Source organism: Limanda limanda, chromosome 1 (assembly GCF_963576545.1).
Source record: "Limanda limanda chromosome 1, fLimLim1.1, whole genome shotgun sequence".
Taxonomy (NCBI): Eukaryota; Metazoa; Chordata; class Actinopteri; order Pleuronectiformes; family Pleuronectidae; genus Limanda; species Limanda limanda.
Genome location: NC_083636.1, coordinates 5,966,116 through 5,981,685, shown reverse-complemented (window position 1 = coordinate 5,981,685; position 15,570 = coordinate 5,966,116). Strand labels below are relative to the sequence as shown.

General features: G+C 41.9%; 1 protein-coding gene across 1 annotated transcript; it reads left to right on the top strand.

Moving 5' to 3' along the window:
• The first annotated feature begins 4,033 nt into the window (after positions 1 to 4,033).
• On the top strand, positions 4,034 to 14,985 carry ppp2r2ab (protein phosphatase 2, regulatory subunit B, alpha b). Its single transcript, XM_061075784.1, has 10 exons — positions 4,034 to 4,268; positions 6,192 to 6,260; positions 10,744 to 10,841; positions 11,045 to 11,210; positions 11,356 to 11,468; positions 12,662 to 12,839; positions 13,043 to 13,207; positions 13,322 to 13,491; positions 13,777 to 13,868; positions 14,340 to 14,985. The coding sequence occupies exons 1-10, from the start codon at positions 4,262 to 4,264 to the stop codon at positions 14,617 to 14,619; spliced, it is 1,338 nt and encodes a 445-aa protein (XP_060931767.1). The 5' UTR covers positions 4,034 to 4,261; the 3' UTR covers positions 14,620 to 14,985.
• The last annotated feature ends 585 nt before the right edge of the window (positions 14,986 to 15,570 follow it).

Here is a 15,570-nt window from a genome sequence, read left to right as displayed (position 1 = left end):
GGCCGGCGGACACGTGGACGCGCACATGCACTGTCTGTCTGCCGCCTATCTATCCATCCATCCATCTATCTATCTATCTATCTATCTATCTATCTATCTATCTATCTATCTATCTATCTATCTATCTATCTATCTATCTATCTATCTATCTATCTATCTATCTATCTATCTATCTATCTATCTATCTATCTATCTATCTATCTATCTATCTATCTATCCATCTATCCATCTATCTATCTATCTATTTATCTATCTATCTATCTATCTATCTATCTATCTATCTATCTATCTATCTATCTATCTATCTATCTATCTATCTATCTATCTATCTATCTATCTATCTATCTATCTATCTATCTATCTATCTATCTATCTATTTATCTATCTATCTATCTATCTGTCTATCTGTCTATCTATCTATCTATCTATCTATCTATCTATCTATCTATCTATCTATCTATCTATCTATCTATCTATCTATATATCTATCTATCTATCTATCTATCTATCTATCTATCTATCTATCTATCTATCTATCTATCTATCCATCTATCTATCTATCTATCTATCTATCTATCTATCCATCCATCTATCTATCTATCCATCTATCTATCTAGCTATCTAGCTATCTATCTAGCTATATATCTATTTATGTTACCTATTGTAATCAATCCATATCCTAATTAGAATTAAATTAGGATTGTTGATTAATACACAGATCAAGTACCACACATTTATTCTACAAATGTCTAATCAAATCGTCTCAATAAGCAGCTTTGATAGTATATATTAAATGTATTATTATTATTTTTTTACTTGCAGGAAATTTAACCTCAGCCACGTTTGAGTTCACTCCTGCACCAGAGTGAGCATCCTGAACAACACTGCCCCCTTCTGGACTGGTGGTGGTAAGGATGATATAAATCCAAGCCTTCAGTTTAGGCCTGAAGATGCAAATTGCTATCCATCTATCCATCTATCCATCTATCCATCTATCTATCTATCTATCTATCTATCTATCTATCTATCTATCTATCTATCTATCTATCTATCTATCTATCTATCTATCTATCTATCTATCTATCTATCTATCTATCTATCTATCTATCTATCTATCTATCTATCTATCTATCTATCTATCTATCTATCTATCTATCTATCTATCTATCTATCTATCTATCTATCTATCTATCTATCTATCTATCTATCTATCTATCTATCTATCTATCTATCTATCTATCTATCTATCTATCTATCTATCTATCCAAGTTTCATCAAATTGTCTGAATTGCAGCCTCATTACAACTAGAAAACTCCTCTGTACTGGTGGTGCTGCACCTGAAGATGATGCAAATCCACGTTCATGAATTGTGAATAATTCCACACACAATAAAAATGCAGCGCTGATACACATGCATGAATGACACCGTGCAATATTTATGCTCCAAGCCTTAAGTGTTATTACATATCTATTTGGTGTAATAAGGGCTGGTCCGTATGGAACAAATATTAAACTTAATATTGATATTGCCACTGTAAAGAAAAGTAGCTTTGAAAAATAGAAGAATTACATTAAAAACCCAAAGCTTAAACATCATCTGGACAGTCTTTTAATACACCTAACAAATAAGGAACATCAGATTCACTGTTTATACAAAAACAAAGAATCTGGGCGTATTTTCTACAAACATTTGCAGGTAGACAAAGCACAGATGAAGCAGGCATCAGGCACGTACCACATGAGCCTCTGTTGTCTCTGACTTTATTTACCTGGTTTGATGAAGGTCCGTGGCAGTTCGTGGAAAAACAGGGTTTTCTAGTTTCATTGTTTACCGAGTCTTAACGTCTTGGTTTACCTCTAGTGGACAAAATGCCAAAAGAAGTTCCATCAAGATGTTCAACAGACGGACAGAGACTGCAAACACACAGCAGTTGACTGAGAAGTAAAGTAATGGTAGAAAGAAGTGACCCTCCTCTTATCCTCTCTGATGTTTATTAACCCTAAAGCATGATGGGTGTATATGCTATGACAGTGAGGAAGAGGGATTTCTTTACATGATGTTATTGTCGGCAGTATTTTATTGATGTTGCGTGAGGACAACTGGAATATAGTTTCACTCCTCTCGGGAACAACTGCAGCTTGAAGGAAATCCCAAGTTGCCCATTGAATCGCTGTGTTGTCTGCCAGAGTCTAAAATTAACTTGTGTAATTTATGCACATTGTGGAGCTCCGGTTATGACTTGAAAATCTTGTTTTCATGCTGCGTTGCTGCCCTCGGGCTGATGGTAGGACAGGTTCTGCCTAAACACACCGAACAGGAGACTGGAAATTAGGACTGGAGTTGAACTTAAAGGTCAGTTCAGAATCAGGTTTTTAAAGGTCAGTTCACCCGATTTTACCTCATCAACACTCTAAGATGGTGACCATGATAAATATTACACCTGCTAAGCATCATATATTACCATTGTCACTTTTGATAATCTACCAGAAACAAGCACAGATGGGGTCCCAGTGGAGGCAGCTGGAGGTGAGGTTGTCTAAAGATGGATCCACATGGAACTGAGTCTGCCAGCTCTTAAATCTGAGGCCTTCAACAGGGCTGTCCGTTACCCTCCTCTGTGTTCCTTGTATTTCTTTGCTTCAAAGCTTTGAAAGGTGAAGTGGGTCAGAAAGCAATCGACAGTTTCACCGAGTCTAATAAGACGTTGCAGCTGACGGTTGTGACAGTTCTACTCCGACTGAACAAGCCTCTGGCGAAGAAATGTTCGTCTCCCTCACATTCCTGCATCTCTCTGCTGAGTTTCTCTTCTCGTCAGGGGGCTCAGTGCGTCTTAAAAAGAAATGGTGTCCGTGTGGGCGGTGAAACTATCACTTACACATCTGAAGGCCTCTGTGTTTGTGGTGCTACGAGCTTGTCAGTCCTCTCCTGAGCTCGCCAGCAGGCTGTGGTTCCTTTGGCACGACTTGCTGAATATAACACAAAGCTTAGGAAAATATTGGCAGGCAATTAAATACTTCTACATTGTGGATTTCTATTGTCATGCAGGTCAATAAATATTCAGAAAGTTGCACTTGCTTGTATTATAATGATACTACTATATGTTGATTTGTGCACATAAATACACATTGAACAATGTATATAATCAATAAGGTAAAAGTTTATGTATGTCTCTACTGTTGAACATTTTTATTCTGTTTCTAGCTCTCAGAGAATCCAAAATAATTTCGTCCATACCTGCTGTGATTGTCTGAAACGAAGCTTTCGAACACTGATGGTTGTTATTCGCAAGCTGCAACATTATATGAAGTTGGATTTCACTTTTGTGCAGAAGTGTGAAGTTAATAGAAAGAGAAACAGATGAGCATTCTACAACCAAAAGTAATTTTCCTCCGATGCAGCACAGAAAAAGCTCATATTTCATGTTAAACACTGTCAAGTCCAAGTTGATTTATTATTCTAGGTCAATGCTCTGTTTTCTTGTTCTTTGCTGATGCTCTGCAGCTACAATATACTTCTACAATATACTGTCTCTTGCTTTATTGTTTGTATGCTGGACGTTGTGTTCACAGCTCTCAGTCAGAAAATGTTGTGCTCATCCTACCTGATTTATCTGCAGTGAAGATTATTCTTAAAAAGGAAACAGAATTTTCCTAATTACTGTTCACGTGTGTGGTGCATAATTATATTTGAATGACGTCAATCGCGGAGTTATCTGCATACATGTGTATATATATATACACACATTTGTACACAAACATACCTATAGATGTAAACATAGATGTACATACACATACATGCACACAAACATATGCATACATTGACACACAAACATGCATGCACGTACACACCATATGTACACTTACGTACATATATACAAACATAAACACACATGCTAAATTATATGAAATTATTGCATGGAGTTTGCGCGTTACAAATACTCGTGTGTTTGGACCGTCTGGCTTTCCATAGACGCGAAGTAGCCGGCGGCGAGGGGGCGAGCGAGAGAGAGAAAGAAGGAGAGAGGGAGCGAGAGAGAGAAGGAGAGAGTCATAGAGTGACACGGAGAGAGAGAGAGGAGCGGGAAGCACCGGAGAAGAACCTCCCTCATTAAAACATCGGTGTTGCGGTGATTTTTGCTCTCCACAGCCAGGTTTGTGCGAACCAGCACCGGGCGGAAGAGAAGGTTCCTGTCCCAGGAGCCAGCGCCGGGGAGCGGGAGCAGGATCGTGACTGACGGAGGCTCCAGTGTCTGTCTCGTCATGGCAGGTAATTCATCCGAACCCCAGCTCGCACAAAACCCCCGATGAACCAGCGGGGCCGGCCGGCTCCACAGCCTCCCTCCGCCCCGGCTCCACAGCCTCCCTCCACCCGGGCTGCGGGTCTGCACCGCCCGGGCTGCGAGGCTCCGTTCAGCTAGCTGCACTTAGCTTAGCCACACTTAGCCCGTGTGCTAACGCTAGCTAAGCAAGCTGCAGTGCCGTCGCCCATCTGGCCTGTTTCTTTTTTTTTGCCGACTAAAGCTAACTAGCTAGCTAGCTAGCCAGCTGCTGCCGCTAGCACACGGCTAGCTGTTAGCACACGGCTAGCTGTTTGGACCGGGCTAGCTGTTAGCACACGGCTAGCTGTTTACCAGGATCCGCCGGCCCGGGACCAGTCTCTTCCAGCTAGCCCCTGCGTTAGCCAAACACAGCTACCCGTGACAGTGCTGCTAACTTCTCCGGGTTGATTCTCCATATTGTGCAATGGCTGTCTCGTCTAAATCTCCCCCCCCTTGTTGCTGGGATTGGGGAATAAATAAAACGTGTAGCTGGAGGGGGAACCCGACAGCTTCCACCCCGGGGAACACGTTTCTGAAACGGGGCTAGGACTGGCTGGACAAGACGGGCGAGCTAACGCTAGCTCAAACTTTGACATTGCCCACATGCAGGCTAGCTGCCCGGGCCTGCTGCAGGCGGAGCGAGCCCCTCGGTCGTGTTATGTGCAGTTTTTATGCCTGAAATGGCTGAAAACTCCACAGAGAGATGCATGCAGATATAAATACACTTCAATGGGAAACCACCCCTCCCTGCAGATTACACCCGGATAGTCATGGGTTCGTTTCACGTTTCATTCATCAGCTGATACGCGAGTTGTGGATGTGGAAACACTACAATTGGCTTCCTCTCAATTTCTGATTGATTCCTGAAAATATTAGGTCACTGGTGAGATATTCAGTAAACGCGTTCACTCCCTATGGGCGGGGAGAGGACACTGATCTTCAGCCATTGCACATTTATCCTCCTGCAGAAACCCACGGGTCACATGGATCCCATATTGCAAAACCTGTTTGCTTTATGCATTTTCTTCCAAAAGGGAAGGCCTGTCAAGCTACACCTTTTTGTTTTAAAACCATGATTCATTCCAGAACCGGTGTGTGATGAAACCACGGTGACTCATTCATGTCCTTGGTGATTCTGCAGAGCTGCTCCACTACGTGCAGCCATTGCTGTTGACGAGTGACACCACCTTTTTTATTTTAATTGTGTAATAACATAAATGATTACGTGCACAAATGTGTGGAATTCAAAAGGGTTTGCGCAATGAAACGTTGCGAGGATAATAACCACGTATCACTCGCCTCAACAGGTTCGACATCGACATACCATAACATTAAACTTGGCTCAAAAGCAGGAAGCCTCGAGACTGAATCCACCAATTGTTGCTTTGATCTGCAGATAAATCATAATTTATTAATAGCTTTTCATCCACCTTTTTATCTTAGAAAGAAAACCACCAGCTCAAATCTTTTAAAGAGACGGTAAAATGTCCTGCAGTTATTTGCTGGATGCATTTATTCAGTTTACGGTTAACATGTATGGGTTGATATTAGATCAATAGAAGTTGTGAGAGAATGTGTGCACAAGTACAACCACACAAATATTCTCCACAGTTCTGTTATCTCACTATGGTTCCAACTTTTCATTTATCCCTCGAGGTGTTTCTCTGGAAATACTTGCATGTACACGTAAGGAAAGTCAAAACACGTTCTCAGTTTAATGTTTTAATGCTCCGCCTTAGTTAATACGGAGGAAGGAAGATTTCAAACCTCAACATCCTTAAGCAGCATTGGAAAGATTCAAATTAAAGTTCATTATATGCGATAAACTTGCAATCAGTCAGTATTTTTTCCTTTTTTTTATATCTGTGCAGGACCTGGAGGTGACATGCAGTGGTGCTTCTCTCAGGTGAAAGGAGCCATCGATGATGACGTAGCTGAAGGTATGTTATATTTTAAGCATGAATGGGAAAGTGGGGAAAATGTTATTTGAGAAATAAAACGACGCGCAGTTCCTTCTTTTCTTTTGATTTAGCTGTGTTGATAAGCGGTACTGCACACTCCATGGTGTTGCTCAATAATATAACTGGTCTTTACCAGGACTGCAGGCTATTAGGAAAACACTACATGCAATAACGTTGTTGAATGTTGAGATGACGATATGACCTGCGATAAATAAGCAAATACTTAAGTATACAGTGTTAGTCTTTCTGCTTTTCGTACATGTTTGGACAAAAACAAAAATTAACTCTGTCTATCATTTGTGCTGCGCTCTGCAAACCGGGTCAAGCAAAACGGTGTCCACTGCTCTCTTCTCTGGCTCCATACGTCTCGATCGTTATGTGAGGATTAGTGTTGATATTGTGCCGTCTATTTGAACAAATCAATGTTTAAACTAAAGGAGAGAAAGATCTGAATTTGACCCGGGAGACGCCACGAAATGTGACGCAGGCACCTCCCAATTCTCTTTGCAGAACCCTGGACACGCACATCAGGGATCTCAATATCTATGCTTTATTATCTTGGGCAGCAGGGCTCCGTCTGATTGGCCGAATATATTTACATGCAAAGTGTGAATGCATGGTACATAAAACACCATTTATTGCAGTTCAAGCAGTCTTTTGCAATTCGGATATCGTGTATGTTGATATCGTGATGAGATGTATTGTGCAGCCCTTACCTTACCTTAACTGTGACTCGCCCCTCCCTTAATCCAGCTTTGTCGTCGCTCATCATTGACGCCTCTCTGTCTGCTCTTTATTCAGATGAACACACAGAAAGAGACAATTTTATCAAGGTTACTGTATGAATCTTTTTAGAAATTTTGCGGCCCCTGTGTGACATACTCCTGCACTGTCGACTTATTTTTATCAGACACCCACCTGCTTCCTAAATCCTTGGACTGTGTTGGAGGTATAATTCCTGTGTTAAAGTAGCGATAACACAACTCAAACACTTGCTGCTGTTTCTGATTAAATAATTTCCACTGCAGAAAGTGTTGCCTTGTTGCCACTGAGTTTTTTTTTGTATTTAGTAGCAGCCACATTGGGTTGGTTTGAGAAAGAGCTGCAGTGAACAGCATTCGTTTTGTGCTTCGCCTACATCACTGAGTCCCATCTCAGTTGCTCATGGTGCAGTGCAGGTTTCCCAACAATAGGGAAATGTGGTAACAGGGCCCGCCGCAGGCCAAGTGGCTTGTGATGCAGATTGTTGCATCCAAACATGTCAGACACTTCCCAGTAGTTTTTACTCCTATTAGACAGTATTATGTAAAGAGTTGTCACAGCAGCAGCAGTAGTTTTCACCCTCTGTCGCAATGACTGCAAGGTAAACAGTAGAATCAGCAGAATGCTTTAACCATTCACGACTTTAGGTATTTTACCTTGAGCGTGTGAGTACATGCTTGACTGGCCAGTGCAGTGTGTTGACAGTTGAATTAATTCTGTGCTTTAGCTGGAGCCGTCTAAGGGAGCAGCCCCTCTGTCCTAAAGCAGTTGACTCATTGAAATGAATGTGGAAGTGTGTGTGTGTGTGTGTTCTTCAGGCACAGTGCTATTTTTGGTCTTTCCGTCAAATTGCGGTTGGATGGCTGCACCACAAGAGATGCAAAAAGATTTACACTTGCTGCACATGGTGACTCTATGTTTCGGCCTGATCATGACTCATCAGACATTTATTCAGCTGACAGGCTAAATCGTCAGGTGTTATTTTGCATCTTAAATCAATTACATTAAATTTATGGAGATTGATCTACAGTCAGCATGAGCCTCCTCTGTTCCGCTCGACCCAGGTGCTCCCCTGCATCCTCCTCATGTTCACCGTCTCAGCTAATGCAGGAATCGGCAGCTCTCAAGCCTGTGACTCAGCCATAGTGACGTCTTCCAGCAACCAACACTAGCATCAAGCCTCTGTGTGAGAGGAGTAGACCTTGGCCTTCTCGGATCGTTTAGAGAGGGGCGATGCTTCCTATAAAAACCTGAAAACCAGGCTACCAACTGCACCTTTCAGTCTTCTATCCCTAAATAATTTAAAGAGATTTCTGTCTCACGCCAGCTCTCGTGCGCAGTCTGTTTTAAACATGCTAAGCTGGAAATCTAAAGAATGACAACATACTTCACTGTAAAACAAAAATGTCGTTCTGCTCATGATGTTCTGCAGAGCTCTGGTATGTTTTTGCTCTCTTAACACATGCCTCTGCAGTGACAGAAAAAAATCATACACTGTTGTTGATTCATGCAGCATTCAGACACAGATACTGGCTGCCATTACTCATTAATAACTAATGCTACATCTGCACTCCCTCTCTGTTCTCTCCTTGTTGTTTGTTTATTTTATCATTGGTAGATACTCCTCAATATTACCCTTTCAAATGATTTCACATTAACAGGATTCATTTTATTTTGTACCTAAGACAGATATGACAGAAAAAGGACACTGTACGAGTCCCGCCCCCACATGCTCTATATGAATGTGTGTGTGCTGAGCTGAGCGGGTGTGTTCTGCAGAGTGGAGAGTCGTCTGCCTTGTTTCATAACTGTCGGTCACAGGGAGCGTAATCTGTTATCTGGAAGTAGCTGTACCTGGTTAAACTTCTATTGTATTCAACTGCCGAAACGGATAATAGGTTGTCCAGCCTGATCTGATGTGTAGTGAGATAAGTGAATCAAACTAAAACATTTTTAAACTGTAAAAGCCAAGTAGGGATTCTTGACATAACTTCGAGGTACATTAACATCTGAAGAGCCCAAAATTTCTGCAACTTGTGTGAAGAAAAGCTTAAGCAGCAGCATCATCAGCGTTTCCCATGGAATTAGATTAATGATTGTTGTGAATGTGCAGTGAGCTCGCACACAGCTCACTGCCCTCCACAGCAGATCCTGAGTGACAGGTACACAGAGAGCGGTGTTAAACCTAGTGCTTCCTGCCTGCCCTGGTCTGGCTGTCTGTGAGGATGGTGAAACTTAACGGCTGTTTTGACAGCACAGAAAACAGGAGGTATTCTACGAATGCAGCGAATGTGACCATGACTTACAAGTAAAAGTGTTTGTGAGTAAGGGAGAGCGACACCGAGTTAAAGAGCCGCAACAGCTCTACATAAAATGTCTCAAAACAATCAAAGCCTGTTATATGTTAAAAGTATTACCAAACTTGCGGGGAAATTTCGACTACAGCCGATCACCACAGTCTAATAGCCCTAACCATAACTTATTGTTTTACTATTTTTGGGTGCTGACTAGAATTGGAATGCTGACTGATGGGGTTTTAATATGACCACAGTTGCAAAACAGTTTTGTTTTCGTGTGGGAATTTGGAGTCGAGAAGGTTTCACAGAAATGTATCCCCTCGGGAACTGATTCCTGTTCCTTTTTATTCTGATACCACATGAATGCACCATCTGACTTGTTTTTCCAATCTCTGCTGAGATGGAAGGAGAAGCACTGCAGTTACGTTTCTACTGGTTTGAAGAGAAGCCTCCAAGTTCAGAGAAAGTCTGAACTTGTGTTGCTCTGGTCAGGGAGGATTGATCCTTTCTATATGTGCACATGGTTTATATCTTTAAAAATGGAACCATGGTGTAAGTGTTGCTTGCTTATTTCACTCTACAGTGTACAGTCATGCCAACATGATCAAAGCATGTGATTTTTGGGTCTGATATGTTGATACAGTTTTAATGTACAAATGTTCTACAAATACTCTTTATTTTCAACATGGTCTAACCAAACACTATATTCTCACCCCTGTACACTCCTGCTGATACAGCACACATACTGAGTGTATGGGCACTTGCAGGTTAACACTGCTCTTCTGTAATCAGAAGGTTCAAAGTTCAATCCATGCCGAGGGCAGTTAGCAGAGGCAGCAGGTCCTTGCACCCACTTACAGTTTCCTCAGGAACAGCTCTATATAGTTACTTTCTAACTATAGTATAAAGGGATCTGTTGTGGTAATACAGTTAATGAAGGCTGATGGATAACAACAAATAAGTCAGTAAACAGTCCTGTCCTCAAGTAGCTGTATTACTGGGTCACATGTTTTAGCTCTTACATTGAGCTGCAGGGAGCTCAACGTTCACATAGACCTCCTTCCACAACCTCCAGCAGCATTGTCTTTCTGCTTCGTTGGCCAACAAAGGGTTAAGTGTGTGTGTGTTTGTGTGTGGTGAGGGAGAAAGAGCATGCTTCAGTATATAGCAAAACTAGTGCTGGGGGTAATAGAGTGAGGAAGGGGAGAGAAAAGAGAGAAACTAGGTTAGTGATCATTTCCCGTCTGCTCTACATGCTGCATCCTCGGCCGACACACTCGTCCATCTCATGCGCTTAGGATTTGTCTTTGGTATCGTTAAGAGGTTGTTCTATTTCCGTACACCCAATCTGAAAATGACATTGTTACGGATGTAAGCTTCCATGTTTTGTGTTTGTTTTGCAGCGGACATCATATCCACAGTTGAGTTTAACCACACGGGGGAGCTGCTGGCCACGGGAGACAAGGGTGGGCGCGTCGTCATCTTTCAGCAGGAAATAGAGGTATAGTTTATCTTTTATTGATTTATTCCCACATATTTAGGGAATAATTCAGTTATTAGGATGTTTTACAAAACACACAAGACTATTCTGCTTTAGATCTCTGCCTGTTCATTTCTTGGTGTTGGAATTCTTTAAAATATTGTCATTTTTAAATAAAAGTTATCTTCTCGTCTAACATCAGCTTCTTCTTTCTCCCCCGACAGAATAAGAGTCAGCCTCAGTTCCGGAGCGAATACAATGTTTACAGCACTTTCCAGAGCCATGAGCCAGAGTTCGACTACTTGAAGAGTTTGGAAATTGAAGAGAAGATCAACAAGATCCGCTGGCTCCCTCAGAAGAACGCCGCTCAGTTCCTGTTGTCAACTAATGGTGAGTTAGTTATAAGTTACTTGGCACATAACCAGATATTTAACAGAGGTGAGATAAAACCATTTATACTGGAGAATTCAATAAATCTCTCTTCACACTTCAGTCAAATGATAAAATATTATCTGAGCAATTTCCTTTTTTTCAGATAAGACAATTAAGTTATGGAAAATCAGTGAACGAGACAAGAGACCAGAGGGTTATAATCTCAAAGAGGAGGATGGACGCTACAAAGATCCAAACACTATTACGTCACTGCGGGTGAGTACTTTAATCAAACACAACCTGGGAGCGGTTAAAAAAAACAACAACCCGTTTATACAGAGAACACAGACGTTTTAGAGCTAAAATTTGGGGCTGAGCTTCCCTTCCCTAATGGGTGTGACAAAACAAGTCAAGCACCATGTTTACATGACTAACAGACTCATCAGAGGAAGTCTCATCGGGCAGAGCTACTGAACCTTCATGCGTGGGTGCAACATAGGTGTGGGACTAATAACTGTCAAAGTGCAGATCAGAGGTCATGGCTGTGTATGATGTATAAGATCTATACTCTAATACTTTGCGTATCTGCCATCATCGAGAATTGATCCAATACAATTGTATTTATATAAAACAACAACTCCTATAACGTATTTTAACAACTCTATGCTACCAACCCTGTATGAAAGGGATCATTACTAGAATTGTTGTTTGGCCTGATTCAGATTCAACCCTTTAAAATAACAAATACATACGACACATAACATCTTGTATTATCTACCTGGACTGTGACAACTGGGAAGGAACATGAATAAATAAATCTACAATAACCTTTGAAACTGAAGTCTTCCGTTTCGCTGTTTTATTTGTGGGACTTTCCAGCTTGAAATATTGCCAGATTGTTGATATTCATGTCAGCTCTGGCTAACACTACACAATTGGAAATAACTTCCTTGGCGCTCTAAATGCAGCCCGTGCCAGCATCAACACAGCAAAACCGCATTACTTTAGAGCTGGTGATTTTGAATGAATTTCAGTTTTATCTGGTTGGAACCAGTGTACTCTAAAGACGTGGTATAGGATCGGTACATAAACGTGTGTACTCGTGATACCAAACCTGACATTTTCTGCAGCACCTGAGGCATCTACAATATAAAAACAGCTCTGCCCAGATATCCCTCCCCTTGGTTGTCTTCACCATGGATTAAACAGACTGTTTCACATCTGTCAGTGTTGTGGCTGGTGCAGACGTCTGTATTGATTTCAAAATAATCTAATTGTCAGACTTGCATGAGATGAGTCTGAGAAATAACAGCTGAAATGAATCCTGTGTAGAAAGGTTGTTGGTGCTTCTGGCTGCCAGCTCTAATATTTAAAGTCAATGGACATTTTTTGGAAGACAAAATATTTGTGCCGCAAGCTTTGAAACTGCTTGCCTGGATTACAGCTCATGTCCTCTGTTCTCATCTCAGGTACCGGTTTTAATACCCATGGACCTCATGGTGGAGGCCAGTCCACGGAGGGTGTTTGCCAATGCCCACACCTACCATATCAACTCTATCTCAGTCAACAGCGACGAGGAGACCTACCTGTCTGCGGACGACCTCCGCATCAACCTCTGGAACCTCGAGATCACTGACCGCAGCTTCAGTATCTTTAAATACGTGAAGACATGTTTGTCTGTTGACCTTTCTTTTTCCTATGAGTTGTTCTATTGCTAAAATTCTCATAGAACTATGTAGGGAAACTTTTGGTGCTGAAACAAATTCCACTCCACAGTCTATCACGTATAGTTAAACCAGGAGAGTGCTGGTCCTTTCGAAAGGATTGTTCTTCTTAACCGTGCTCTTCAGATATTGTTGACATTAAACCAGCCAACATGGAGGAGCTGACAGAGGTGATCACGGCGGCCGAGTTCCATCCTCATCAGTGTAACACCTTCGTCTACAGCAGCAGCAAAGGAACCATTCGCCTGTGTGACATGAGGGCTTCAGCACTTTGTGACAAGCACTCAAAACGTGAGTATCTACTTTTTAATCATCACATCTTGATTCGAACAGTTTCTCACTCAGACCTTTCACTTAAAACGCTTATTTAGTTGTATTTGTGACATGCTCTTTTCTCTGCTGCAGTGTTCGAGGAGCCAGAGGATCCCAGCAATCGCTCCTTCTTCTCCGAGATCATATCCTCGATCTCGGACGTCAAGTTTAGCCACAACGGACGCTACATGATGACCAGAGACTACTTGTCTGTGAAGATCTGGGACCTGAACATGGAGAACAGGCCAGTGGAGACCCATCAGGTGAGTGCTGTCAAGTTTAATACACAGGTTATGAGCAACTTTGCAGAATTTCAGAATTATTTCGGCTTTTTCTTATTGTTTAGTCTGAACAGGCCACCTTGTTATTCCCCTTAACCATTCCTTACAATTCCACATAGTGACCACTAGGTGGCATCATAACGTATCAAATTGGGCTGTGCACAGGCTTTTTGTTGCTGTTGTTGTGATAAATGAGACGTGGACATAATCTGATAAACCTGCATATTATTCATATTTCATTTGAGCCTTTGTCTCTGATGGTTTCAGGTTCACGAGTACCTGAGGAGCAAGTTATGCTCACTCTACGAGAACGACTGCATCTTTGACAAGTTTGAATGCTGCTGGAATGGAAATGACAGGTGAGGATCTGCAGCAGGTAGAGAGAATAACACCATGAAACCTGATGTTGGTAGAGTTTGTCTTTGCACAGATTCCTATATATTCAATGTAAACTTTTGTTTGATTAATGCACTTCTTTAAACCTGTTGTATTGTCTGGAATTCAACTTATGGCATTCAGTCAAATATTATCCACATGTTCTTGTATAAAATATTTCAGATTGAGGTTTAAAAATTCTTCCTGTGAATGTTGGAAGAAACGAGGCGTCAGACTATGCTCTGAAACGTGTAAACAAGAATATGAATAGAATATCCTATTAGCAACTTGTATAAACTTATTCAGAAGCAGGTCAGTAGTTTGATTATTGTTGTGTAAAGAAAGTCAAATTAAGTCTCTTATTCTAATTTTCTCTGAAACTACAAAGCTGTTTCGTACTCAAAGATCACTTGTGCTAAACACTTACACATCTTCCTCATATCCCCCACCATCAGTGTGGTGATGACCGGCTCATACAACAACTTCTTCCGGATGTTCGACCGCGGCCAGAGGCGGGACGTGACCCTGGAGGCGTCCCGGGAAAACAGCAAGCCCATGCAGGTCCTCAAGCCCCGCAAGGTGTGCGCAGGCGGCAAGCGCAAGAAGGATGAAATCAGCGTGGACAGTTTGGACTTCAACAAGAAGATCCTCCACACGGCCTGGCACCCGCAGGACAACATCATCGCAGTGGCCACGACCAACAACCTCTACATATTCCAGGATAAAGTGAACTAACCACAGGGTGAAGGTCTGGCGTGGATGATGTCACGTGTACCACCTGCAGCCTCATCCCGAGTGATCTGCGGTAACGCCGATAACCAGCACCCCTGTCCGTTGCTACTGGGTGACCCAGACTGCCACTTTGTTCTAGATGTGGACAGAGGAAGCCTCGCTCTCGCCCATCATCGGCCTCTTCGTGGCAGAGTGACACCTGCCTTGTCGTTTAAGTGATGTTGTGCCAATTTCTTTCCTTTTTGGTATGTTTTTTTTTTTTTTTTTTTTTTGCGAGCCCACCTGCCCTTTTTCTTCCCCTGGGGTATCATGGGTAAACCAGTTTAATTTACTTTAAAATTCTGAATACAGACACACTTATTTTTATAACTTTTCCCGCCCCCCCCACCCCCCAATGGCTCTGATAGAAAATCAAAAACACTTCTCTTTAGTATGTCCCCTTATTGTCCTGTGCCATTGTAGTGTTTATTTTTCTAAGAAAAAAAAATTGCCAGTTTCTTTTCTTTTCTTTTTTTTGTGTATACACATTTTTATTAATTCATCCGTTATACTGTCATAGTATTCTTTGAGTCTCTTCTCACGTCTCATCTCAACGGTCACATAAGTACACTCACAGTTCTCGTTACACGCTCGCTGATCAGGAAACGGCGGTCGCCTCCTCCAGGAATTTGAGCAGCACCTCCGTACTGTCACAGATTCGAAGCCCGGTCCAGTGAGGGGTCTTCTCACCCACTGTCCCGGCTTGAGGCTCTGGCTGGCCAGATAGGTCTAGTCTCTAGAAGAGAGGGGTCTTATTATTCTTCTTATCATTTCCTTTTTGGATTGGCTCTGTGTCTTGACATCTCTGTGCATCGGTTCCTCTTCCTCCTTTTTGTTTTCTATTCCACGGTAGTCAGGTATAAGAGATAGCCTATTCAAAGATAAATATTATGATTGTCATATTTATATTTAAGC